This window comes from Medicago sativa, chromosome 7, assembly GCF_051527215.1.
Source record: "Medicago sativa cultivar Bolivia chromosome 7, Bolivia_mono, whole genome shotgun sequence".
Classification (NCBI taxonomy): Eukaryota; Viridiplantae; Streptophyta; class Magnoliopsida; order Fabales; family Fabaceae; genus Medicago; species Medicago sativa.
In genome coordinates, this window is record NC_140755.1 from 18,710,258 (window position 1) to 18,737,815 (window position 27,558).

At 31.6% G+C, this 27,558-nt stretch overlaps 3 protein-coding genes and 1 long non-coding RNA gene across 4 annotated transcripts; 2 read left to right on the plus strand and 2 right to left on the minus strand.

Annotated features, from left to right (window-relative positions):
* The first annotated feature begins 3,470 nt into the window (after positions 1 to 3,470).
* Positions 3,471 to 4,339, plus strand: LOC146904799 (uncharacterized). The gene is made up of 2 exons (XM_085728369.1): positions 3,471 to 3,549; positions 3,632 to 4,339. Exons 1-2 carry the CDS (start codon positions 3,471 to 3,473, stop codon positions 4,192 to 4,194), a joined length of 642 nt encoding a protein of 213 aa, XP_085584495.1. The 3' UTR covers positions 4,195 to 4,339.
* A 1,586-nt stretch (positions 4,340 to 5,925) lies between these two features.
* On the minus strand, positions 5,926 to 10,039 carry LOC146904800 (Homeodomain-like superfamily protein). Its single transcript, XM_085724046.1, has 3 exons — positions 9,230 to 10,039; positions 8,472 to 8,525; positions 5,926 to 6,500 (listed from the first exon to the last, which is right to left on the minus strand). Exons 1-3 carry the CDS (start codon positions 9,903 to 9,905, stop codon positions 6,205 to 6,207), a joined length of 1,026 nt encoding a protein of 341 aa, XP_085580172.1. The 5' UTR covers positions 9,906 to 10,039; the 3' UTR covers positions 5,926 to 6,204.
* On the minus strand, positions 6,723 to 8,465 carry LOC146904801 (uncharacterized). Its single transcript, XR_015017899.1, has 2 exons — positions 7,678 to 8,465; positions 6,723 to 7,547 (listed from the first exon to the last, which is right to left on the minus strand). It is a non-coding gene; the product is annotated as an uncharacterized LOC146904801 (long non-coding RNA).
* An 8,293-nt stretch (positions 10,040 to 18,332) lies between the features above and the next one.
* On the plus strand, positions 18,333 to 24,474 carry LOC146904802 (protein MEI2-like 4). Its single transcript, XM_085722936.1, has 15 exons — positions 18,333 to 18,387; positions 19,354 to 19,559; positions 19,670 to 19,715; positions 20,084 to 20,197; positions 20,288 to 20,709; positions 20,788 to 20,946; positions 21,413 to 21,529; positions 21,623 to 21,771; positions 21,973 to 22,070; positions 22,155 to 22,460; positions 22,620 to 23,145; positions 23,238 to 23,322; positions 23,412 to 23,480; positions 23,585 to 23,764; positions 23,984 to 24,474. Exons 2-15 carry the CDS (start codon positions 19,479 to 19,481, stop codon positions 24,065 to 24,067), a joined length of 2,436 nt encoding a protein of 811 aa, XP_085579062.1. The 5' UTR covers positions 18,333 to 18,387; positions 19,354 to 19,478; the 3' UTR covers positions 24,068 to 24,474.
* Positions 24,475 to 27,558: the final 3,084 nt, after the last annotated feature.

Here is a 27,558-nt window from a genome sequence, read left to right on the forward strand (position 1 = left end):
TGTCCTACTGGTGGATTACTCTAAAATTAAACTTTACTTTATTACAAATCAGTCATCATACAAAATATTAAGGGGAATTTCAATATTGGTGCACAAATGTGAATCTATGTTTAATTTTGATTTAATCAAGGACACAATTGTAATAAGTAAATATATGATGACACACCTTATAGGCAAATGTACAATGCATCATTTAATATGATGTGACATGGATTAAATACACAAATGCTCAATGATGTACCATTTAACTTCACCAGAAAAGTCATTTTCATGACTTCACCATAGAATTTTCCTGGTTTATAGACATATCATATTTAAGTGACAAGATTATCCTTGTGAAATAGAGACTTGTATTTTTTTAAATTAATTTTTAATATTTTCAAATTTATAAATTAACAAATTATTAAAAAAAAGTAATTGAATAACTATATATAATATAAAAAAATCATTGATACTACTAAATAAACAATTCAATTTTTTTAAAAGATAGTTAGTAAATAAATATTTCTACTATATATTTAGTCAAAAAAGTTTAGTCGTATATGTTATATGAGTTAAATAAAGACATGATATATATTATTATATATATATACAAATGACAAAACTACTTGTCTTTGTAAGCTTAGCTTCATTGATAGAGACGGTGCATTTGACATAGTTATCCTATCTTACCTTATTTTTCTACCATCAAATAGACATTGAAGATAAATTGACACATACTCTTGAACAATAAAATTGATATAGTACCCCTCTAAAAGATAAAATTGATACATTATATTCAATTGATGGAGAATGACAAGTTCTTTTGTTAAAAATAAAAATAAATATGGAACTTTTTTCTTGAATAAAAGATGTTTATAGCAGTTCATTAACAACAAGATGTTCAATACAACGAGGTACATTAGAATAAATGGTGGGATTAGTTGATCGGCAACCCGATGAGGGTGTGAGTTACCTTATTGGTTTGTTGTCGATTAAACTCGACCTTTGAGTTTGTGAAGTAAGAATTTAAAAGTCTTCTACAAGCAATGATAATTTGTCCAAATTCAATGACATTTGGACGGTGATGGTTGAAAACATCTGGACGATGATGGACGAAATCGACACTGTCAAACCTCATGTCACTTAGCCACTCCAATGCATAATAGAGACACGTAGTTTCTCCGACATTAACAACATGCATAATCAGAATCGAAATAGTTTTAGCAAGAACAAACACACTATCCTCATCACAGATACATATCCCTATTCCAGTCATACTCAGTTGTACCTAAACAAAAGTATCCACGTTACATTTTCCCTTGTCACTATGTGGTCAATGCCACGAAACATGGGACATACCTAGATGCGTTTGTTGCTCATGAATATTAGCAAAAGACAAGCTAGCAATATCCACCGGAGGAAGTATGGAGTTGGAAGTTGAGTTGTGAGTTACATTACGGTTAATATCTACTACCACCGGAGGCAGAGACGAAGCCCTTCATGGGCTAGGGTGGCCCACGACCCACCCGAAAAAAATAAAAAATTAACGACTATAAGTCTACTTTGCGAGATTTTATACAATATTGTGTCGGTTTTAGGTTTTGGTTGATCCAAATTCCCACAAAGTGGTGTAATGGCTCACCCGAAAAATTTAAATAATTCAATTATATGTCTATTTTGCGAGACTTAAAACAATTTTTCAGCAGTTTTAATTTTTGACGGTTTCAAAAGTGACATACGTGATTTATGTGATGCATATACTTGACATGTTAGCGGAGGTTTATAGACCTTAAAATTTGCATGGGTTTCAAATCTCCCGCATATTGTCCTGTCAACTGAAAATTCTCTCAGTTAACAGTTGTATTGTACAAAAAGTTTCATAATTTATAGTAGTTGTAAAATATGTAATTATTTAAGTATCCACCTTAGCTTTTTAGTCAAACTCCATCATTTCAACTTCGTACTTAATGTTTATTACGACTTTAATTTGTGTTTATATGTTATAAGAGAAATGCTAGGGTCTCATGTTATAATTTATTTTAGTGGCCTACCCAAACTTTTTTTTTCTGGCTCTGCCACTGACCGAAGGAACGTTGGCTAAGCTCCAATTCTCTATGAGATGCAAAACTATGTCAACAACTTGAGTTGTTGTTTCATATACATCTTGTTAAAGCTTAAGGTTTGTGTGCTTCCACAAGAGAGCATATCTTTTCATAAATACTACTTTGACTTAGTTAAAAAAAAAAAAGGGTTAATAGTGTTTTTCACCCCTGTAATATAGGCTATATCCAGTTTTCGTCCCTATAAAATTTTCTGTTTGATTTGCATCCTTTTAAAACTTTTTTTTTCTTCTGGAAAACACCTCTCCTCCATCCAATTCATCAAATGCGCATATGTGGCGCTAACTTGGCTTTTTTTTAATCTTTATTTATTTTTAATTGCCCATATCAGATTTTTTTTTTAAATATCTGAAAATTAATTTTAAAAAAATCAAAAAATCAAAAAAAATATTCAGATTTTTTTCCAAAAAATTTTAAAATAAAAAAAATCAAATATTAAAAAATCAGAAAAAAAGATAAGACTTTTTCGAAATTCAAATATTAAAAAAATCAGAAAAAATATTTGGTTTTTTTCAAAATTAATTTTTTTTAAAGATTCTGGAGTTTAATTTTCAAAAAAAAAAGTCTGATTCTTTTTTGGAAAAAAAATATTTTCAAAATTTTTTCTACAAAAAATATTCTGGAAAATATTTTATTTCTAAAAATCAGGATACAAATTTTTTTTAAAAATTTAGAAAAAATTCAGATTTTTATTTTCGAAAATTTTATTCCAGATTTTTATATAATCTTTTTTGAAATTAAAATTTTATAAAAAAAATCATTTTTGTTACAAAATTTTCGAAATTAAAAAGTTCATTTTTTTAAAAAAATATAAAATTTGGAAAATATTTTTCGTAATTAAAAAAATTCCTGAATTTTTTTATTTTCTAAAAATTTATTTTCAAATTTTTTAAAGTATTTTTATTTCTAAATTAATATAAATGAATTTATATTATAATTTTTTTATAAAAAAAGGCACAAATGCCACGTGTACCATTAAAAAAATTAAAATTAAAATTAATTATACAGTCAGCACGCCACATAAGCATGTATGCACAGTCAGCATGCCACACAGTGTACCACGTCAGCAAATATGCACAGTCATATGGGGGAGGGGTGTTTTCCGAAGGAAAAAAAGTTTTACAAGGATGCAAATCAAACCGAAAATTTTATAGGGGCGAAAACCAAAAATGACCTATATTACAGGGGTGAAAAACACTATTAACCGAAAAAATAAATACTACTTTGACTATACTTTAATAAATACTACTTTCACTATTAACCGTTGTGTAGTCTTTATCCGCGCCTATATGAGTTAGCTGAGAACAAATTAGATTTGGTGGCTGACATGTTTGCGAGAGGTTGGGGGGTTAACGGGGAGGCGTGGAAATGGCGTCGGAGACTTTTTGCTTGGGAGGAGGAGCTGTTGGGGGAGTGTATTGTTCGCCTAACCAATTTCTCTTTTCAGGTTGACCGTGTCGATAGATGGATTTGGATGTTACATGATTCTAACTGTTATACTGTTAGTTCTGCTTATTATTTTTTAACAGACATAGAGCTTGATAGTCATCAGCAGCCTAATAATAATTATGGATTCTTGTGGCTGAAAGCGGTGCCTCTAAAAGTGTCGATTTTTGCTTGGCGTCTGTTCTTAAATCAGATTCCTACTAGAGATAAACTCTTCCAACGGAAGGTCCTGCTTGCTTCTGAACAGGGTTGTATTGCTAATTGTGGTCTTAATGAGGACAGAGATCATTTATTTCTTACGTGCGGATTTTTTGGTGGAGTGTGGAGTACGGTTACGAATTGGCTTGGTTTTTCAACAGCTTTCCATTGTCAATTCTTTGCTCATTTGCATCATTTTAGTGGTTTGAGGGGCTTCTCAAAGAAGTCTACCGAGTCCATGCAGATTATTTGGTTGTCAGTAGCTTGGACAATTTGGAAAGAACGGAATAATAGAATCTTCAAAGGAAAGGAGGACAACTTGCAAGCGCTTGGTGAAAGGGTGAAGCTTCAGGCATTTTGGTGGTTGAAATCGAAATACGTTAATTTTGATTTTGACTATCAAGAGTGGCGGCGTAGTCCTTTAACCTGCTTAAACTCAATTTTATAGCTTGTTGTTTTTGTTTTCTTTGTGTTTTTGCGCCTTCGTGGCATGTACAGGATTGTTGAACTCTTTTGTGCCTAGGCGTTTTGGCACACCTTGTGCTTTAGCGTCTAGAGTTGTTTAATATATTCCATTTTGGCTTTTTTAAAAAAAAAAACAATTTTATGTATATATATTTTAGAAGGAACAATTTTTTATATTTATTTTGCTAGTTGAGTTGGTATGTGTTGCAACACGCGCCAGAAAGGAGAGTGTATGTAGTGAAAAAATGTCATGGTTGGGCCGTAGTACAGTGTACCGTGGTGGGCCAAAAACTGAGTTTCCCTCCATTTTCCCGACCATGTTGGGGTCCCACTCTCTCCCCCCAATACTGCCTCGCATGCTCATCATTTCATTCTCAACAAGTAATAATAAAATCCTTTTTACCACAATTGTGTTTTACATCGTTCTTGATTGTTACATCTTCATGTTACTCTTTTGGAAATAATTTTCTTGGGTACATGCATCTCTTTTGGACATGTTTGTTAAATCATAAAACATTGGTTCAACATACTATCAAGCAGTTTGCTATTTTTTTGAGGAAAGAAGTAGTTTGTTATAAAAACCTACAAAGTTGAGTATAGTTGAATTAGAAGACATTGTATTTCTACAGCTTAACAAAGCAAGATTCAAATGTTAGATGGAAGAGATATGTCTCTAATAAAGTCATATTTAGTTCTGTGAAAAATAAAAATAAAAAATACTCCCTCCGTCCCGGAATAACTGACCTATTTTCTAAAAAAAAGTGTCCCAAAATAACTGACTCATTTCAATTTTCAATACAACTTTCATCATTCCCAATACAATATAACACTAAATAATACTCCCTCCGGTCACTATTATAAGCAAATTTCTACTTTTTAGATTCATTCAATAAATGATGTATGTGGTTTACAATGTAGACCACATACATCATTTATTGAATGAACCTAAAAAGTTAAAATTTGCTTATAATAGTGACCGGAGGGAGTACTACTTTTATCATTCCCAATACAATATATTTCACTTTCCCCTTTATTTATACACTTTTCTTAATCTGTGTGAAAAACCAAAGTAGGTCAATTAAACCGGGACGGAGGGAGTAGTTTTTTTTTGGTTAATAAAATATTTTTTTTAAAACAAAATATGTTAAAGAATGTTTTGTGAAGAAAATTGATTGAGCAAGTTCAAACATACAGCTAGCTAGCTATTGAATCCAATCATGAAAGTTCAGCTGTCACAATTATAACAAAAAAAAGAGCCAGAGTGTTTTGCTAAGTTATTGTTGACTGTTATTAGGAAAAATGGTCTAGCCTAAACTATCATTTTGATCTATAAAGTCTTCTGTGTATTTAAGGTTTCAATTCATAATCTATTATTTTATTTTATTTTCTTTCTAAATCTTTTGTTTTGACGAGTTTAACAGTGAAACTCACACAAAATGTCGAGAAGTTAAAATATTTGAAGTTTGGATTTGCGTTTTAATATATCAAATGTCTCTGCAACCTTTTACCATATAAATTAGTCTTACGTATATGACTTCTTACTTTGCAAATTTAACCAGCCACCCTCAGGATTTAAACAGGTTGATTCCATATGGACTCAGATTTGAACGAGTTCAAGTAAAATATGAGTTTGTTTGGCTTATATCATTGGGTTGAACGGGTCTAACTGGACCTCGAACACCCCTACATATTATCGCTAACTCAATAACGAAAATTCCCTAAACTCGTAGAGAGAAATTAATATAAAAAAACCTAATTAATAATATCTTCTGTACAACCACTATTATTTCCCTGGGAAAGATTCATGAAAACCTCAATAAAAAGGAGAATAAATGCAGTAACTCCCAAAGGTTGTATATAGTCCTAGTCCTATAATGGCAGTAACAGTTTAATAATACTATAAATAAGGGAAAATTTGACCAAAAAATAATGCAGGGACCCACTACTGTAGACTCCAAATGGTATGTACACTACTACTCTGATCCTTCTTGCACTACAGCTTATCAGCAATTCTTCCAAGAGCATTTGCAAGCTTATCAAGCACAGCAACTATGCTACTTGCAGTTTCATTCTGCTGCTGGCGATCCAACTGAAAATTGATGTTCTGAGCCTCTAATTGTTCACTTAGCATCTTCCCATTTTTCTCCAATACATCAATTAATTGACTATGCAAACTTTCCTCCTCTTCATTGCCGTCTCCATTGGTTGCGAACCGCTTCCTCTTACGTTCCCCTTGAGATGTAGAGCCCGTTTCTGGATTCGAGGCTGGTTGTTTCTCATTGTTGGTACCTATAAAAGTAAAGGAATGTATAAACAAATTCAAATTAGAATGATGTCATTAGTAGATTGTGATTGTCAAACCAGAACCTTAAATCCTACCTTTATGCCTATTATATGTACTCGACATAGTCACATCCTAAGCTGAAGGTCAAAAGTTGTAAGTACTATGTAATGGCATAATTAAAGCTTGTAGATAAGAAAACTGTTTACCATTCATGAAAAGTGATAATATTATTCTAAAGATAGTTGCTCATATTATTTGAGCAGGCTTAGATTGTGGACCCCTAAAGAAAAGTCACAAGGAGACATAAAGTGCAACACAATGTGCTAACTGTATGTATAAGTAGCACTTCTAGGGAAAATATACAGCAAGTCTGGTACACACCATTTATTCATAAGGAAGTTCAATCAAATTCATTTTGTAGAGATGCATGATTTAAACATGAGCTTTCAAGATAAATTTGAGTGAATCACCAATTTAACCCTAAGATTGAAGGATTTAGGCTCTGAAATTAACAAAATTGCAAAACGATCGTGTTAATCCGAGACAATTTCAGGATCCACACATTTGTCTTTCCGAGACAATTTCAGAAACGAAATTAACGGATCCAAAGAAAACTATTGTTAGAGACCATTTTGAAATTTTGTTAATTCAGAGATCAAATTAACTTAGAGTTGAGGAGCTCAATTGGTTTGAGTTAAGGGATTAAAGGAGTTGAGGAATTAAAGGTTCATGATTCAAGTCATGAGAAGGAGAAAAATACTAACAATTAACATACTAACATTTGTCATTAAAAAAAAAAAACAGAGATCAAACTACCCAACATTTACAGTTTCAGGACTAAATTAATGATTCACTCCAATCTTAAATGAACAATCACGCCTTGGATGTGTATCCTATAGAGTCCTGTTCGCACAAAGGTTGTAAACAGGGGGTTCATTGCAATCCTATGTGTGTCCTAGCATTATTGAAATCCCAAAAATGCAATAGCAGAAAAATAATGTAGAGTAGAATAAGCAACTGGACTTGCACACTACCAATTAACCAAAATTCATCTGCGGTAAGAATCAGTAGCATCGTAAACAATAAAAGGAAACAGACATAAAACAAATGATGGACAAGAAAGCAAGCTGTCTCATAAAGGGTTTTAGCTTATTTGAGAGGTACATAAGTAGCACAATTTACCATTTTTGGAGACAAAGAAAGGACATAGAAGATAGCTTTCATATTTTGGTGCTGTCATCTTGTGATGAAGCACTTTGACTATAATAGGTACTAAGTTTGGGGCCTATCACATCATCTTGGTCAGATGAATAGGGACCTAAGCCATGTCCAAACAAACAAATATAAGGTCACAACTCTCAAATCATAATAATACTGGTGATAAATATATGATTTACCACGGTAACATTGCACAAAGCTATTAATTGGTGCACTAGTGTGTCAAAAAAAGGTACGCTTGTACGATTTGAGCCCTAACATAAAAAAAATATATATCTACACAGCCGCAATGCGATTGCAGTTGAGGCCACATCACATTCAACTGCGATTCTCCGCAATACTAAGAATCACAACAAGACCAAGATTTAAAACCTTTGGATTTATCCATGATTTCAATCATTAAATTTATGGACAACTATATAAAGATTTCTTTCAAATAGTTAAAACTATTGTTATCGACTGCGGATGGCAGACCATGGCAGAAAGCCATGAATCTGCGATTATGAGTCATCATAAAACACCATGGTGCTGCCATCCTTCACAAACTGATCATGGCAGTTGTAAAAAAATCTCCCACCGCAATCCGCCATGGCAGATATTTGACAACATTGGTTAAAACTATGGACGCGTCATTATCCCAAATATATCACATAAGAACGAGTTTATAGCAAGTGTTAACAGTTTATCCATATCATTCTAGTATTAAAACTAAGCATGAATTCCAGTCTATCATCAAATCCATTAAGAACACTATTTACCTTGAGCATTTCCTTCTCCTTGGCAGCCTCGGAGGAGTGGTAGAAACTGCTTCTCTGCAAATCAAAATAAAAAATATAAATTAATAATCAAGGACAACAACGGCGTAATCTACAAAATCTTGCACAACAGTACCATTGTCTCCCAAACCCTCCAACTTTAAAACATAAAACACTATTGCTCGAAATAAAAATAAAAAAACAGTACAGTATGGTACCATCAATGCTAGTGACATTGAAACACTGCAATTTAATAGGAAGGACAACACAAAATCAATTGTGTCTATCAAAATACAAACCTAACACCAGATTCGACACTAACCCTAATACCTGTAATTAACACTATTATATAATGAAACTGATTTAATGTAATCACACGCTGTGTTGTTTTAATGTTAGACTAACATGTTAGACATTGACACATCACTCACATGTACCTCGAAACCTGTGATTATTCAAAAAAATGAAACTGATTGAATGCAATCACACATGTTTGATGTTTGACGTCGGTTTCTGACACATCACCCACACGTGCCCCCAATAGCTGTAATTATTTAAATAATGAAACCGATTGAATGTAATCACATGACATGTGGTGTTGATATCATACTCGAGACGTTAGACGCTGACACACACACGATAGAACCCCGAAAACAATTTCAATCTAAAATATAAGTACTACATCAAATCAAAATAACATTTTTGTATAAGCTTATACAATCAAAAAGGTAACAATAAATCCATGAAACAAAATAACCAACCTGATATAGGAACAGGTGAAGGAACATGAACATTCTTATTAGCCACCAAAACCTCATCCTTCTCAAAATCAGAAAACAACCCATCCTCACCACTCACTTTCCTATTACTATCATAAATATGAACCTCCTCATCCCCTCCAACCGTCTCCGAAACCGACACCGACACATTCACCGGAACAACAACCGATGCTGCCACAGCTGCAGCCGCTGCCACCGCCATCGACGGCGAATCAAGTATCTCATAAACCTCCTTATCAAAATACCCAGGCAATTTCCTCTCTCTCCTCAAATCATTCCTCATCAACCAAAACGACTCCGTTTCATCTCTCACCTGACTCTCCCACTCCTTTATCTTCTTATAATCCCCGGCGAGGTTGCTCCACCGCTTCCTACACTGAATCGGACCCCGGTTCACACCGTGTTTCTTACAATACGAAGAAACCAACGCCCATTTCGGTTCACTCGAACCAAACCCAGACCCATTCCGACCCGGTTTGAACCGGCTTTCAGCATCACTCTTTCCCTGTATCAAAACCAAAATCTCCTGCCTAGTCCAACGTGGCAGCCTCGCCGTTGGTTTTCCATCCTCGCCACCGTTCACGGCGGAGGACGGTGGTGTTCCGTTACCGTTAACAGTTCCATCATCGGAATTAGGGTTTGGTTGTTCCAAAGCCATAAAGTGAATGAAATTAGGGTTTTGAAAAGTCACGTGACACGCACGAGAACGTGTTCCACTATTTTGTGACGGTGCCTCCGTTAACGGCGTTTTAGAAAGAATGAAAAAGAAAAAAAGGGTTTAGTTCTTAAAACACTTTTTTTCTTCTTAAGAATGAAGGAGATTAATAGAGAAAAGGGTTTTTGTTTTTTTGGCTTAATGGCTTTTGCTTATGAATATGAGGTTTTAATAATTAAAAAAAAAATTGTGATTTTTTTTTATTTGTTTAATTTTTTTACTGGCTGTAGTGTGTAGTAGATAGGTTATTGACCCTTAACACTTAAAGAAGGGTTTTTAAAAAATTAATTAAAAAGTAATTAGTATTGATTACTATTTATTGGGGTCATATCCTTATCTTTAATTTCTTAATTGAATGGGATTTTCTTTGTTTGTAAAGGGTTACTTGTTGGGTTGGTTTGACATCAAATTCTTCAAACACCACTGTCACGTTTCATTGTCTTAATCCTTAACTCCTCTTTTAGGTCATTTTCTAAGGAATACTTTTGTGTGAATATATCAAATTCCTCTTCATACACCTTTCATTCATTTCATCATATCAAATGGTGCCTTTCCCTTCCTTATTGGGAGGTTTTATGTAACGTGTAAAATACCACCCACAACCTCTTGATGTAACTATGGGCAATTTCAATATGCATTGCATCTTTTCTTTTAACGGGTGTGTGGTTTTTATGTTTATTTTAGGTTTTATACTTACTAGTCCTCTATATTTTAAAAGTTTCAACTTTTTCTCTTATATTTTAAAAATTTTAAGTTGGTTTAAAACATCACTTACATTGAAATAAATTAGTCTATTTTGTCACTTTGTCATTTAGAGATATGAGTTAAGAATACATGTGTTGGAATTTAACTTATTTTAATCTTTTTTGTTTTATTAAACTCAATATTATTTTATTTTTATTTGGTACAAAAACTCAATATTATATCTCACTAAAGACTAACTTATTTTAACATGAACAACGTTTTTAGACCAATTGAAACAATTTTTTAGTAGAAGGACCAATTGAAATTTTTAAAATATAAATGATCAACTTAAAATTTTTAAAACATAAATAACTCACTTGAAACCTAAAATAAACTTATGAGTCCCCGTGAGCATAGCTCAGATGGCAGGGACATGCATTGTTATATGGAGGGACTGGGGTTCAAACCCACTTATTCATCTTTAAAAAGCTAAATTCTAGTCACTAGACTACCTAACAAAAAAATAACTTAAGTATGAAACATGCAATTATGCTTTTTTTTTTCTTCTTCCAATCTCATAACCCTTTTTCAATTTTATTTATTTTTTAACCAAAGTGTACACAAGACTAGAGTATTCGCATGTCCGTTTTCCTCTATCATTCATGCTCTAAATCTTTTTTTCTCATCACACAATGCCCTAAATCTTTTTTTCTCTTCACATAATCTTTTGTTACGTGTTCTCTATTAATCGGTTAATGTTGTTCATGTTCACAAATGTTCGTATTAAAAGTTAAAATTTATTTTATTTAAATTAAATAGAAGTTACATAGTTTTATCTAGTTGTTTTTTTATTTTTCGACCAAAGAGTGCATTCTATCACAACGCATAGAGTGGGTCTGTAAAATTTAGTTGTTTAATTGAGTAAAAATGTTTAAATTCATTTTCTGATAAAAAATAATAAAATAATAAATTAAGGAATGATTAGAAGAAAATTGTTACACTAAAACCCCACATCTCTTTTCTCTATAGATATAAAATCTAAAATAAATAAGTTATTTGATTAAGTGAAAAACTCAAAATTTTATTAAAATAATCTAAATAAAATAAAAATTAAATGGAAAAATTACATCAAAATTGAGTATTCTCTTTTCCTCGTATGTTTTGAGGAATTGTTGGACACTTTTTTTAACTGAAATTCAAACCTTATTTTACTATGTTGCAAGAGTCTAACATCTTCTCTTCCGTCGAACTTAATTTTCGTTGATAATTTAGTATTATCGTTATAGGTAACGATTAATAAAGTGTATTAGAGAGAAAGATTTAAGAGATTTTGTAACCTCAAAATATGCTATCAAAGGTTCAATAATACGAAACTCCCTTTTAAAGAATCATCTTTCATATATTAACACAATTTTTTTTTGTCAAATTATATATTGGTTAGAGATTCACATTTTTTTAAATGAATAAATAGAAAATTCATTTTCAAACCCGCTCACAATATTCATTTCAATTGAGCTATGTTTACAAAGACCACGTCAATATTACTCTATGCTAAAGAAAATGAGGTGCGGTGGACCAGGAGTTGTTGATAAGGGTATGCTACCCTTCCTTCCACTAAACATTTATTTCCTTTCTCAATCTATCTTATCTCATTATCGAATAATCTCCCTCTAATCCTTGCTTAATGGTTAATTGTGCATATGGATGGCCCCTCCATTCATTAAAGTCACTTTATTTCTTTTCTTTCTTTGTTTACACCTTTGACAAAACCTTGATTAAGGTAGCTATACATTGCACTAATAGGCACTAGCCTCATAGTACTTGAATATAAATGCACACTAAAATTATCACACGCCTCATATGTGAGGTGTGATCCACGTATATAGTACTATTTAAAATAAACAGAATTATTTAATTATTATTAGTAGAATTCTTCTTCTTTTTTAGCAAATTCGTAGATTTTTTTTATATAGGGAAAATTAGTAGAATTCTTTTATGCCTAAACATTTTACTCCTTTTGTCTCGAATTAAGTATTAGTATATTATTTTTTCCAATGGAGGTTAGGTCTATCAAGAGTGGCTAAACTTTTACGATATGATGAATCAAAATTTAAATTTTAATGTCCCGTGATCATATCTCAGTTGGTAGGACAATGCATTATTATATGCAGGGGCCGGGGTTCGAACCTCGGACACCCCACTTATTCACCTTATAAGGTGAATTCTAGCCATTAGGCTAGCCATTAGACTACCTGACAAAAAAAATTTGAATTTCAATTAAGAGAAACACCTATATTTTTTTTTAGTACAGAGAAACTCCTATATTTATTGTCTCACACACTTCTAATATGATTACCTTCATTTGATATACATGAGACCAAAAAATAAATTGTATTATTTGTAGAAGGCTAGCCATTAGACTACCTGACAAAAAAAATTTGAATTTTAATTAAGAGAAACACCTATATTTTTTTTAGTACAGAGAAACACCTATATTTATTGTCTCACACACTTCTAATATGATTACCTTCATTTGATATACATAAGACCAAAAAATAAATTGTATTATTTGTAGAATATATGATTGTCTCATGTTAGTTCTCATCGTTGAATATCAACATAGAATTTATAATACTCTTACTTTTTTTATTTAATTTATTGTATCTTAAAAATTAAGCTTATCTAATTTGGTGGTTTGATTAATGATGATTTGATGATAAAATAAGCTTCCTTGACAAATGGTGCCGTTTTTAATGATGATTTGATTAATGGTGGTTTGATCAAGGTTGGTTAATTGGTTTTTGGTTTCTCTCGTATTTGTTTTGGTTTGGTTTGCCTTGGTTCATTTGGTTCCGTTCAGTTTGATTTGGATTTGTTGTTTTCAATTTGTTTGGTTGTTGGGTGAGTCAAGATAGTATTCACAATTGGTTTGTGTGTTTGGGTGAGTCAAATGTTCACAATTTGGTTGTTTGGTGAGTCAAATGCTCACAATTTGGTTCTTCTGATTGACTGCATTTCTCCCTATTGGTTCTTCTCGTTGATTGAAGTTCTCCCCATTGATTCTTCTGTTTGATTGCACTTCTCCCTATTGGTTCTTCTTATTGATTGAACTTTTCCCCGTTGATTCTTCTGATTGATTGCATTTCTCCCTATTAATTCTTCTGATTGATTGCAGTTCTCACATTTTGATTCTTCTGATTGATTTCAGTTCTCCCCTGTTGGTCCTTCTGATTGGTTTCATTTGAAATGTAAAATATAAAACATTGATTCATTGTGTTATTCAACTTTTATACTACCACATTGAACTTAAACTTGGTATAAACAACATTCATATTGCAAATAGGCAATCATTTGATCATCTACTACCAAAAAAATCAACATTTACATAAACCCTAACATTTTATCAATTTAAACAACAAAATCTAACATATAAAACAAAACAAAAAACTCAATGCAATGGAATCATGAACACTTGCTTGTAGTTGAAGTTGAAGAAATTGGTTTGTGGGAGTATGGAGAGAAAAATGTTGAGATTCTAAGTTTTGAAGGAATGAGTTAACGATAATTGTTGTTCTGAATAAACCAGAATGCAACAACAATTAATTGTGTTGTTGGAAACACTTAGCGAGCAGCAATTAACGGTGTATATAGCAAATATTTGTTTATAGGGGTTATATATAGCAAATCTCACCAAGAGGGCCTAAACATTGATTGTTGAAGGACTGGGCTGAAGTCTATTAATGTTTGGGCCCTCTTGGTGAAATTTGTTATATATACCCTCTAAAAAACAAGGCTTTCTATACACACCCTCACTATAATTAATTTTTTTTGCCCCCTACAGGTCTGGACCCTACAAGCTTGTTCTTAATAATGTGTCAAATGCATCTAATATTTAAAATCTTGGTGATGATTATGAACAAGAAGTTCCTCATTTTGATATTTATTATCCAAGAAATCTGGAGAATCTTGATAACAAAATATTTGGTGATGATTATACTAGAAAATAAAAAATCGCGAGATTAGTGATCGAAAATGGTTAGTTTATTGCAAATATGTTGACAAAGTATATTGTTTTTGTTGTAAATTGTTTAAATCATCTATTTCTAGTAACTTGAATTTGTTAGCAAAGTGAAACTTAAATGATTGAAAGAATATTAGCCAAAGACTCAAACAACACGAAAATAGTGACGAACATATGACTAATATGAATACTTTGGATGAATAGAGAATAATATTAGATAAAAATCAGACGATTGATACGCACATGATAAAACACAATATAAACTATTCTATCATATCTATCTTATCGTGACAATTAATTGGGCTAATAATATCATTGTAAAAAATGTCAATAAAATAGTTTCTACAAATGTTAAATAAATCAATACCATATCTTGATTGAGATGATATTGATTTGGGAACTTCAAGTCACACCTTAAAAGTTCTAGTTACACCTTAAAATTAACAAAATAACCTTAAAATAAAATAGATTTCCAATAGCACTCAAAGTCATGTTGCACTCGCAAATTTGGGTTACTTACGTAAACTGAGTTTACAAAACATGCTTTTTTTGGTGGTGTCCGAGGTTTGAATCTCGAACATTGCATATTAAACATGCTTTTTTTGGTGGTGTCCGAGGTTTGAACCTCGAACCTTGCATATTTTATGCATTGTCCTTACCAACTGAACTAAACTCATGTGGAGTTTACAAAGCATGCTTAATTTAATTTTACGTATTTCTCTAAAATTTGAATTTTGAAAGGTATGTAAACTTTTTTTTTTTTTTTTTTTTTTATAGAGAAAAAGGTACGTAAACTTAGATCACGTACAAGGAAAATTTCAGTATTATCATTTAATTTTAATTAAAATATGGTGTAATTTGAATTTTTTAGGATGTGGCTATATATATATATATATATATATATATATATATATATATCATATCATATCATGCTGACTCATGAAATCAAACACACATTGAAGCTTCCTTTTGTGTATTAATGTCATGTTTTGCTGCATTACCTTTTAGAAGCTTCATTGGAAGCTGTTTGTTTTTGGGTTTTGCTTTACTTCTTCCTTCTTGTATCAAGACAGATTAGGTCGGCTTTTTTTTTTTTTTTTTTCATGTCTGCCCTAGTTGTGAGTTTTTATCACCAATCTGCCCCACTTGAAAATTTAAGTACCAATATACCCTAGTTCAAATTATGAAGCATGAGTCTGCCAAATAAAATGGCGCACTCGTTGATGACGTGTCCATGAGTTTGCCAATTAAAATGGCGGACTCGTGAAGACCTTTTATTTTATTTTTTATTTTTTTTTTATTTTTTTATTGTTGTGATTTCATATCATTCTTTTTCAATTTTAATTATTAAAACATAAAAACATAAATTAAAAATAATTTAAAAATATACTAATAAAATGCACAATAAAATATTACTTATAAAATGCAAAACAAAATAAGTAATATAAACAAAATATGTAATATAAACAAATAATTCGGCGATGATAATGACGATGAAGAAGACGTGCACGATGAGCCATCAGATGAAGAAGACACACCATCCATCGAACCATACTTTTAATTAGTAATATTTTATTATGCATTTTATTAGTATATTTTTAAATTATTTTTAATTTATGTTTTTGTGTTTTAATAATTAAAATTGAAAAAAAAAATGATATAAAACCACAACTAAAAGAGTCACGTAAGTGTAGCTCAGTTGGTAGCTACCAGGGATAATTTGTGCAGGGGCCGGGGTTCGAACCCCGGATTCCCCACTTCTCCACACATTATGTGGGTGAATCTAGCCACTATGCTACTTGACAAAAAAAAAACCACAACTAAAAGAAAAGAAAAAAAATAAAATAAATGGTCTTCACGAGTCCGCCATTTTAATTGGGAAGCTCATGGACACATCATCAACAAGTGCGCCATTTTATTTGGCAGACTTATGCTTCATATTGGTACTTAAATTTTCAAGTGGGGCAGATTGATAATAAAAACTCACAACTAGGACAAACATGAAAAAAAAGGCTTGGTTTATGTTGTTTAAAAAAAATTATATTATTGTTTCAAAAAAAAATTATATTAATCTTTTTCAATAACTTCAACAATATAACAAATACGTATAATATAAATTCTAATCGTTTTGAATGACTACAAAAATATAATATTTTATATATGCAAATATATTTAAGAGTATAATTAGAAGTAAAAAAGTCAGTCCAAAACCATGCATTCCCTTTATATATATATATAGTATAAATTATAGATACATAGGTATGTAATAGATTCTATGTGCATCAAATAAAAGTGTATGATATTCATATTTTATCTATCTTTATTCAATTCTTTTATCTTACTTGTTCATAGAGGAGTGCTTCTTCAACACACACTTTAATACTTACTTTTTTACGAGGTAAAACATAGTGGGTCTCATCACTTAACGTGTGACTTATTTTTAAAATGAGACCCCTATACATTCGTGTCAATAAAAAAGTAAATGTTGAAAAGAGAGCACTCCTAATGTTGTTCTCGTGAGTGTATCCTATTATCTCAAACACATAAATAAGGTAAAGATACATAATTAATTATCATCGATGCTAACTCATCAATTCAGACCCAATATAAAATAGTCTATAATATTCTATCTTGTTCTAATAATCAAACATACCAACGATATCATTGTGAAAAGTGGGAATAAAATATTTTCCACAAATGTTAAATAAATCAACACCGTCTCTTTTTAATGATATACGACACGACAAAGATTTAACAGTTTCTACTCACACCAAACACCCTCGAAATATAACCAAAACACCCTCAAAATTTTGGTTACACCTTGTGACTCAATGTTTTAAGGGTTATGTTAGGGCACTTGTTAAAGGAATCAAAAGTAGTAGGTTTGCATTTGATCTGACAATATTTTAACTTTTAAAAAGTTAAATTTTTATTTTTCACCGTTTCACAATGCAATATTTTTATTTTTATCCTTTTAACCAATGCTCTAAGGAACACTCTTTAATATTTCTTATCTTTTAATATTTCATTGTGATTGATTACACATCCCTAAATGTTTGCGAGTAAGAGGAGGTGAAGATTTAAAGCGATGATGAAAAAGGAAATTTGAAAAATTTATATGTACATAACCAATTTTGGTATTATCATATTTAATATTAATTAAAATTGGGCGTAACATGGAATTTTTGCAGTGCGATGAAAAAAACAAAATTGTCCAAAGACCAAATTATTATTTATTTTATTGTTTTTTATTGTTTATTAAGTGACATGACAAAGATTTGAAATTGTACCGACACATTTACTATGTAATAAAGTTGAAATTAATATTTTCTTACCACTAAGCTACTCGACAAACTTGTTAAAAAAATAGTTACTTGACAAACAAGTTTGAAATAACTAACATCTCACACTCCACCTACTCGCCGGAAAACTCACAGTTCCGGCACCGGAAACTCCTTAAGAAGTTAAATAAACTTGATTAAGGGGTTAACGTGCATTGCAGGAAAAAGCTTTGGATTGAAGATCTTGTACGGCACACATTATCCAAAAATCCTTCCTTTCTGCAACTTCTCATCTTGCCTTATTCCTTAATTTATTCTTTCTCTCTCTCTCAATTCTTCTTCATATTTCATATATATAATCATCTTCCATTCTTGTTATTTCTTAAGAAGATTTTCAATAAGCTTGGTGCTTTTGCTTTGGTTTTCAACTTTTCTATTTGTACGTGTACTTTTCATGCTTTGATTTTTTCTTTATGATATGCATGCTTTTAATGTATTTATTATTCCCTCCATTCTTTTTTGAATTCGGATTCTATACGATCATTTTTTAATCCATCATTCACGCATTCAAGACATCGACGGACGTTTGATCAACACTAAACTTATAGTTTTTTTTAGAGTAGTGATATTTGAACAACCATTTGAGACAACTTTTGATAACAACTTCTTTTATCTCTCTTATCATTGGTTAAAAACAATGGAGAGAGAAAAAAGAAGAGAGAGAATAAAAGGATAATGTGAGTATGAGAGAAAAAGTTGTTACAAAGTGGTTGTACAAATATCATTTCTCTTTTTTTTATATGATTCAAAATACTAAGCTTGAATTTGAACCATACAACGACCATCAATGTTCCGAATGCGTGGAATCTTCTGACCTTATAAGAAAAAGTTTTGTTGCTTTTCATATTTCCTCAAATACCCTTAACTATTTATTATTTCATTCTATCTATTTATGTCTATACGACAAATAGTTAAGATTATTATTAATAAAATAATATAGTTAATGTTGCTTTGAACTTTTATTTATTTATTTATATCCATAAGACTGAAGGAATTTTTTTTTATTTGGTTGTTTTTGTTGGGGTGATAATCTAATTAAATCTAATAATATTAATTAATGATTTAATATTAGTTCGTGATGTTTGTGATCTTGTTAATCTTTTACAATATTAGTGGATTTTGCAATTACTATTATGATGTGTCAATGTGTGATTGCTACCTCCACTTTAGTGGATTGATTACAGGTTGCATGATTGTATTTATTTATTTTAGTTTAATGAGTCTTTATTTTTCATAATCTTTCTTAATTAAGTATTTTTTAAGACAAAACAATCTTCAAGTTATTCTTTATAATTGTGTGATAACTTGGAAGATTTTGCTTACAAGTTCTGTTTGTTATTTGTAGTGTTCATCTTTAGGAAGCAAAACTACTGAATTGACTACTCTACCCTTCTGTGATCAAAGGATATATATAACAAGTTTATAAGTTTACTTTTTGGTTACATATATCTGCACATTTTGAGGATAATCATGCCTTGTGAAACAATGGATTTCAAATGTTTTTCTTCTTCATCAATGTTTTCCTCTGAAGATTCTTGTTCTTCTACTGAGGTATCTTCTTGTTTCTTGTTAAATATATATTCCATTTTATATTGGACATGTAACAATGCTAGTGTTTTAAGTCCTTAATTATTCTCATTTTCTCTTTCTGTTATTTGTAGAGTCAAGCTGGATGGTGGAAATCAGATAAACCTTCCAAAGGCCATGGTAAGTATTACTAGTTGAAAAACGAGCGCTAATATGTCCGTCTGTCTTTTTTTTTCTTTCTATTGCATTTCGTTGTATATATATATATTTTGTTGCATTTCATATTATTTATGTTACTGGAGCATATTTATTTATGCATGTTTTATAAATTTAAACTTAAATTTGGAAAAGGGTCGTGTTGTTAAGGCGAATTTGAACAGAAAAACGTTCGACCAAAATTGGTAGTTACTTTCAAAGTTTCCTTTGTATTATGGTATAGATTCTTGTTATGATTGTGCAGAAATAAAGTCAGAGACATGCATTGATGCATTACTTTGTTGGTAAAAATGGCACATCCAATTATTCTTTGACTTTGTTATGTCATGTAGATTCTGATAAAGGAATAAAACCCTTTGAAGATAGTAAAGATGATGATATAATTGCCTCTCGGCACGAAAGCAGCCTTTTCTCAAGTTCTCTATCAGATTTGTTCAGCAAGAAATGTGAGTTTTCTTTGCAAAATTGTATGCTAAAGTTTCTTGTGAAAATTGTTAGCTAATCTGCTATGTCTTTGTATGTTTCTGTTTGTGTAGTGCGATTATCTGCGAATAATGCTTTATATGGACATTCAGTGGATACAATTGCATCACATTATGAGGAAGAGAAGCTTTCTGACTCTCTTGAAGAACTCGAGGCTCAAATTATTGGAAATCTACTCCCAGACGAGGATGATTTACTTTCTGGAGTGACCGATGGGAACAACTACATCATCTGTGATAGCAATGGCGATGACATAGATGAGCTAGACCTTTTCAGTAGTAATGGAGGTTTTGATCTTGGAAATGTTGATAATTCATCCTCTGTTGAAAGGAATTCTGAAATCATCAGTGGAGTTCGTAATAGCTCAATCGCTGCCGCTGGAGAAAACCCTTATGGTGAACACCCTTCTAGAACATTATTCGTGAAAAATATTGATAGTGATGTCAAAGATTCTGTATTGAAAGCTCTTTTTGAGGTATGCTTTTTTTGTTTTGTTTGTTCTTTAGACATTTCCTTCGTATTTAAATAACTTATTTTCTTCTTCTTTTTGAAGCAATTTGGAGATATTCACACTTTTGATAGAGCTTGCATGCATCTAGGGGATGCTATGATATCATATTATGATATCAGAGCTGCTCAAAATGCAATGAGAGCACTCCATAATAGACTCTTCGGCCGCAAGAAATTTGACATTCATTATTCTATTCAAAAGGTTGGATGCCACATTTTTATTTCCTCATTGAAACTTGGTCTTAATTATTTTTGAAGTGTCTGCATGAATAAGTTGTCATAGTAACTACTCATAGTTACAGCTTGTTTGTATTTACTTATTTGAGTTTGTCTACTAATATAAGTATTTCTGAGATTGTTTGCGAGAGCTTATGACATATCCATAAGCTGTTTTCAGCTTATTTTCATAAACTATGCGTGATAGTTTGTGAAAATAGCTTATAGCTGATGTATCTTTTATTGTAGAAATAACTTGTACATAAGCATTTATATTATAAGTACTTATGATGTAAGTGTTTAATTAAGTTGCTTATCCAATCAAAGACTTATTCGACTTTGATAATACTACATTGAACTGTGCTAAGACTCTGATACATTATAAGGTAACACTTAAGTAATATTTGTATAGAGTTCGCCAATAATTCCTATTTATCTTACAAATTTCTCAGGATAGTCCTTCCAAAAGAGGTGTGAATCAGGGAACACTCGAAGTATTTTTATATGATTCATCAATTTCAAATACTGAACTTCAACATATATTTAATGTTTATGGTGGAATCAAAGAGGTAATTTTGGTTACAAATTTATCTGTTACAGTTACAGAAATATTGATCAAGATAACTTATATGTGATTAATTAACTTTACTGAACTACTGCAGATTCATGAAAACCCTCAAAGTCAGCGTCACAAGTTGATCGAATTTTACGATTTTAGAGCTGTAGATGCAGCTCTCCATGGTATAAATAGAAATGATACTACCATGAAGAGGTTAAAGGTTGATCGAAGCCAATCGATAAACTCAGAAAGGTAGTATTGTAATTTGTAAACTTTCAACTGCGCTTTTTCTCGGCACATGTTTTCTCAATTTTATTTTTGCTACTGTTACATAGCAATATCAGTTTCATTTTGCATGGAAAATTGCTTCTATCACATTTAAGTATGCATTTTTTTTCTTTCAAGAAATTGGTTAAATGTGTCTACTAACTCTTCTCTTCTTTTATTTTCCAGCAATATGATTCAACAGATTCATCCCGAATTCAAACAAGAATGCGACCTCTGTCTTCATCAGAAGAGTCCTCTTCTTAAGCCAACAACTAGCTTCCAAGGTAGAGAACATATTCATGCATTATCAATTTAGAAGCGAAGCTATATATTTTCCTCCACTGATGTTTTCACAATATTGGAAACAGACTTGCATGGTACCTCTTCAAGTGTTCCGAACATGTTACCGTCTCCAATCGAAGTTAAATCAGTTGGAAACCAATGTGAATTTGCTGAATCTAGTTCACCAAGCCAGTTGAACTTTGATGCTCATGCTGCATTAACTTCTCATCCTCATTCCCTCCCCGAAAGACATCATGGTTTTACTACCGGTGTTCACCGCAATCCTCATGAAGAAGCTGCAAACATCAATCTCCATACACCGGAAAGAATAGATAACATGCAGTTTTGTCAAGTAAACTCCAATGGACCCTTCGTAGGTTTTGATGAATGTGGTAAGTCAACAAGTGCAATTGATTGTTAAGTGTAGTAATTTTGTTTCCTGTCTAAGTGATTTGTTTTTCGTTTAATTCGTATACATCGTCAGTGCAAAGTTTTTTTTATACCATCAATCAATCATAATGGTCAGAGATCTTGCCTTCTTCTTTTTTCAGTTTCAAATTCCTCTGCTAATATAAGCTCAAGCTTCCCACTTCCTGTCCATCATGAACAATGGAGCAACTCCTATCCACCTCCTCGAACAATGTGGCCGAATTCACCGTCATATTTTGACGGAATTTATGCAGCAACTACCCTTCAAAGATTGAATCAACTTCCTATGTCACCATCACATATGATAACCACTGTTTTACCAACAAATAGCCATCATGTTCAATCACCTCCTTTTTGGGACAGAAGATATACCTATGCAGCTGAACCTATGACACCGCACTGTGTCGACTTTGTTCCTCATAACATGTTCCCTCATTTCGCACTCAATGTCCATAACCAAAGAGGCATGGTGTTTCCTGGTAGAAACCATATGATTAATCCATTTGATACTTACAAACGTGTTCGAAGCCGTAGAAATGTTGGCGCGTCAAACTTGGCTGACATGAAACGGTTTGAACTTGATATTGACTGCATTAAAAGGGGCGAAGATCACCGAACAACACTTATGATTAAGAACATTCCTAACAAGTAAGTAGCATCAATGTTTTTCACATTCTCTATGATTTAAATCATTTTCTCAAAATCTCATTTCTCTTGACTACGACTTTCATCATTTGCAGGTATACTTCCAAGATGCTGTTGGCTGCAATCGATGAACACCATAAAGGATCTTATGATTTTGTGTATCTACCAATTGATTTCAGAGTAAGTGCTTTTCTCTTTTAATGTTTAATTTATTTTGGCATTCCTTATATTTTTGTTAATTATTCACATGGAATCAACATTGATTGCAGAACAAATGCAATGTTGGATATGCATTCATCAACATGACTAGGCCTAGCTTGATTGTACCATTCTATCAGGTTAGACACAGAAAACGATAATGATTGCGGCTAAAATTAATCACATACATCAGACACACATGCCATGTATCGATAGACTAAAGCCTGTGATGCAATTTTCGCAGGGTTTCAATGGGAAAAAATGGGAAAAATTCAACAGTGAGAAAGTGGCATCACTCGCATATGCTCGCATACAAGGAAAAGCAGCTCTCGTTGCTCACTTCCAGAATTCAAGCTTGATGAATGAGGATAAGCGCTGCAGGCCTATCCTCATCGACACTGATGGTCCAAATGCTGGTGATCAGGTATAAATTTTCTTTAACATCTATTTATCAGTTACGCTGCATGCATTCTTTATTAGGTTTTTATATTTAGTCAAACTCATCCTTACAAAACCGGTACTATTACTGGTGATCAGGTACAAAACCGATACTTATCTTATCTCTTAAGAAAAATACTATATACTACCTGCTAAGATTAAGGAAATTACTATGGATTGGCTACTAACTTTGCTGGTAACACAGGTCCCTTTCCCAATCGCCATGAAACCTGGAAGATTGAGAAGCAATATTCACGAGGAAGACAGTATTTCAAAGGATTCAGACTAAGGATGTCACATTTGTTTATTTGCCATCTCAATGATTTTAGTGAATCACTAACCAGATAAATCAAACTGATTTTGTTACGGTTACACTAATAAAGCTTCTCATATTCGGAGTATATGTACATAAGTTTCCCATTTCATTTGTCTTTTGTTAATAAATCCTAAACATGTTAGGCCAAGTGTCACTGTCGGGTCTGGTGTCCGTGTCAGTGCTTCACTGACATCAATCGGATCTGTCTCAACTTTTAGCGTCAAGTCAAAGATTACACGGACATGAATTTCTGGATTATGAACATTGGAGAGACTTGTATAGTGATTTGAGGGTATTTTTTTTTCTTGTAAATTTTAGGTTGCCTTTCTCAGGTTTTGTGTCCACCTCTCATTTTTTTAATGCAATTTTTTATGAGCAAATTATGTATTTTGCTTTGCCAAGTGCTTCTTTTGTATACATTATGATTGTTCATCATTGTTAATATTTGGTATGTATGCATACTCTTGCAAAATATGTATCTGGATGTAAAGAACTCAGCTTCTTAAAAGTGAAAATTGCATTTAAAAAAATAAACTATGGAATTATAATCACTGATTGGAAAATCAACAATTCTTCAAAAGTGTAACTTCATGAGATATGAAGAGGAATACACTCCAAAGTCCAAGACTAACACCAGATTAACCCAAGTGGGTTTGAAAAGTACAAAACTTATTACAATTGAAAAAATTTAAAGCCTTAACCAGCAAAGAATCATATCCATATTTATTCTCCAATTAAGCTACTCCAAAATTAACATTCAAACTTGATACTAACCGAAAACTTGATAATATATAGATATTGCTTTAATATAAGCCAACGATTTCCCACGAATGGTTCACAAATAAAAGATGTATCAAACTACCGACCATGCTTTACTTACATTCAGGTTGAACTCCGGATTACCAATGACCATTTCCTTTAAAAACCACGAGGTTAAGGACTAAAATAGAATAATCAATTAAACCTATCATCATAATATCAAAATAATGCGACTTCAAGTTCATTATGAATTATCGCCACCTAAATAAAATGTTTGGATTGAGAATTTTTAAGGTCTATATTTTTATTACATTTAGAATTTTAAAAAAATTTAAAAAATAAAATCATAAGTGATCATAAAATTAACATTTCAACCGTATTTAATTGAGTTTTTTTTTGTGGTAGCCGGGGTTCGAACCCCAACCTTGCATATAATATGCATTGTCTATATCAACTGAGTTAAGCTCACAAGAACGTATTTAATTGAGTTTAAGAAACATTTGTAAGTTCCTATAGTTAGAAAAGAATGCCTAAAAGAAAAAGTAAAATTAGTTTTCACCTATCTTCTCTTACCTTCAAAATTTTTCCATCTAAACTTAGTCTTACCTAAAATTAATGGTATAAATCTTCTGCAAAAGTTACAAAGAAAACTCTACTATCAAATTTATTTCCAAGAATAACCTTGAAACATAAAAGATGAGAATTTTATTTTAAGGTATTTAAAAAAAATGTTTGTTTAACATTATAATATTCCTGGGAACCATAAAAATATGGATTATAATATGCAATTACACATGAATTTATTCCCATCTTCATGAGAACTTTATTCCCACCATTTTTTGTGCGAAATTTTTTCTATTCCCAGGAACGTTTTATACCCGATAATAAAATTTAATAAACTTGTAACAAACATAGGCATGCAAATTTATATCGTTGTATTCCAAGAATCTACGAATATAACTTAAAACACACGCGCCATAAGTACGTTCATATAATCTAAAAACTAAGTACATTTTTTTTTCTGGTGGCCGGGGTTTGAACCCTAGACCTTGCATATATTATGAATTGTCATACCAATTGAGCTAAGCTCACAAGGACAAGTACAAGGTTAAATATGTTTTTGGTCCCTATAAATATGTCAACTTTTCGTTTTAGTCCCTCTAAAATTTTCCTTCAACTTTTAGTCCCTATAAAATTTTCAATCACTACTTTTGGTCCCTATTTTTAATTTAATTTTTGTATTTTTTAATGAAATTGTGCAGAAATGTATAAAATATTCTAAAAAAATTTCCTAAAAAAAATTAGATTTTTTTAACAAAACACATAAAATATGAATTTGTAACCGTAAAAAATATAAAAATTCATATTAAATTCATGTTTTGGTAAAAAATTCTAAATTTTTTTGGGAGTGATTCTTATAAAATTTTGAATTTTTCTGGAAGAATTTATTAAAAAATATGAATTCTACATATGAGTTTGCTTTAAAAGAGGGACCAAAAGTGAAGATTGAAAATTTTATAGGGACTAAAAGTTGAAGGAAAATTTTAGAGGGACTAAAACGAAAAGTTGACATATTTATAGGGACCAAAAACATATTTAACCCTAATCTAAAAAATTGTGCATTAAATATCTTAATGCTTAAAAAATTATCTTTTTCAATATTTTTTTTTAATTCTTTGTATTTTTTAGTTTTTTAACTTGTTTCCTTAGACCTCTAAAAAAACTTGTTTCAAGAAAAAAAAAAATATGAATGTTTTATCAAAATATACTTTTTTTTGAAGAAATTATCAAAATATACTTTACCCACTCATAACTAGACTATACAATTCATGAGCTATCCTATTGTTTATACCTGGGATTTTGAAATGAGAGAAAATCTAGAACAAGTTTTATCTGCTATATTTACCTAACAATTTAGAGATGGCCTTATTTTTTTTAATTTATATATACGAAAAATTAACGAAATTGGTCGTATTGTTAAATTGTTAACGAATGTATGCATGTTATTTGACATGGCAACAAAGTCCATATCCGGAGGTACTCGTCCGAACCAAACCTAAATTGATGAGTTTTTTTTTCTTCCGTTTTAACTGAGTTTAGGTATGAGTTTGAGTTTTCCCCGATTTAAAACACGGGTAAGAGACGAGTAATGAAGATATAAGTACCCACCCCGAACCCATACTCAAACTCGTCCCGAATATAAAAAAAAAATCAATTCATTATCCTTCTTATATAAATAGAAACTCAAACCCTAAATCATTTTACTCACACAATCAAAGTCTCAGTCTTTCAAACGACACTCACTTCTCTAAGTCTGCTCTTTTCTCCTTCCACATCTCACACCCTTGGCCTCTCACTTCTCCATCACCATAGACATCGATTGCCATCATTGGTTAATGCATTACAACATTGAACCCGTGACTGAAAAATACTTCTTTTTTATTAAAAAAATTATCCACTACAGAGATGAGGATGAGGTGGGGATAACCGAACCCGTTGAGAACGAAGATGATATTCGATTTCTCATCTCCGTTGAGTATAGGTAGGATAACGAGTAAGTATTTAGGAGTAGGGTATGAGGACGGGAACGTAGACCCCTCCCATTGCAATGCCTATATGGTATGTTGTATTCTTTTTCTTTTTATTGAAAAAAGGATCAGAAAAAGGGAAATCTACATGCATATTTAGAGGCTACAAAGGTTTAC

Bases quoted from the DNA above. Each gene is read 5' to 3' on its own strand.
- LOC146904799 (XM_085728369.1), top strand. From the start codon at position 3,471: ATGGCGTCGGAGACTTTTTGCTTGGGAGGAGGAGCTGTTGGGGGAGTG. The intron at 3,550-3,631 runs GTTGACCGTGTC...ATTTTTTAACAG, and splicing joins TAACCAATTTCTCTTTTCAG to ACATAGAGCTTGATAGTCAT.
- LOC146904800 (XM_085724046.1), bottom strand. From the start codon at position 9,905: ATGGCTTTGGAACAACCAAACCCTAATTCCGATGATGGAACTGTTAAC. The intron at 8,526-9,229 runs GTTGGTTATTTT...TTTGATTTGCAG, and splicing joins TTCACCTGTTCCTATATCAG to AGAAGCAGTTTCTACCACTC. The intron at 6,501-8,471 runs GTAAATAGTGTT...TTACTTTTATAG, and splicing joins AGGAGAAGGAAATGCTCAAG to GTACCAACAATGAGAAACAA.
- LOC146904802 (XM_085722936.1), top strand. From the start codon at position 19,479: ATGCCTTGTGAAACAATGGATTTCAAATGTTTTTCTTCTTCATCAATG. The intron at 23,146-23,237 runs GTAAGTAGCATC...CATCATTTGCAG, and splicing joins ATTAAGAACATTCCTAACAA to GTATACTTCCAAGATGCTGT. The intron at 23,323-23,411 runs GTAAGTGCTTTT...CATTGATTGCAG, and splicing joins ATCTACCAATTGATTTCAGA to AACAAATGCAATGTTGGATA.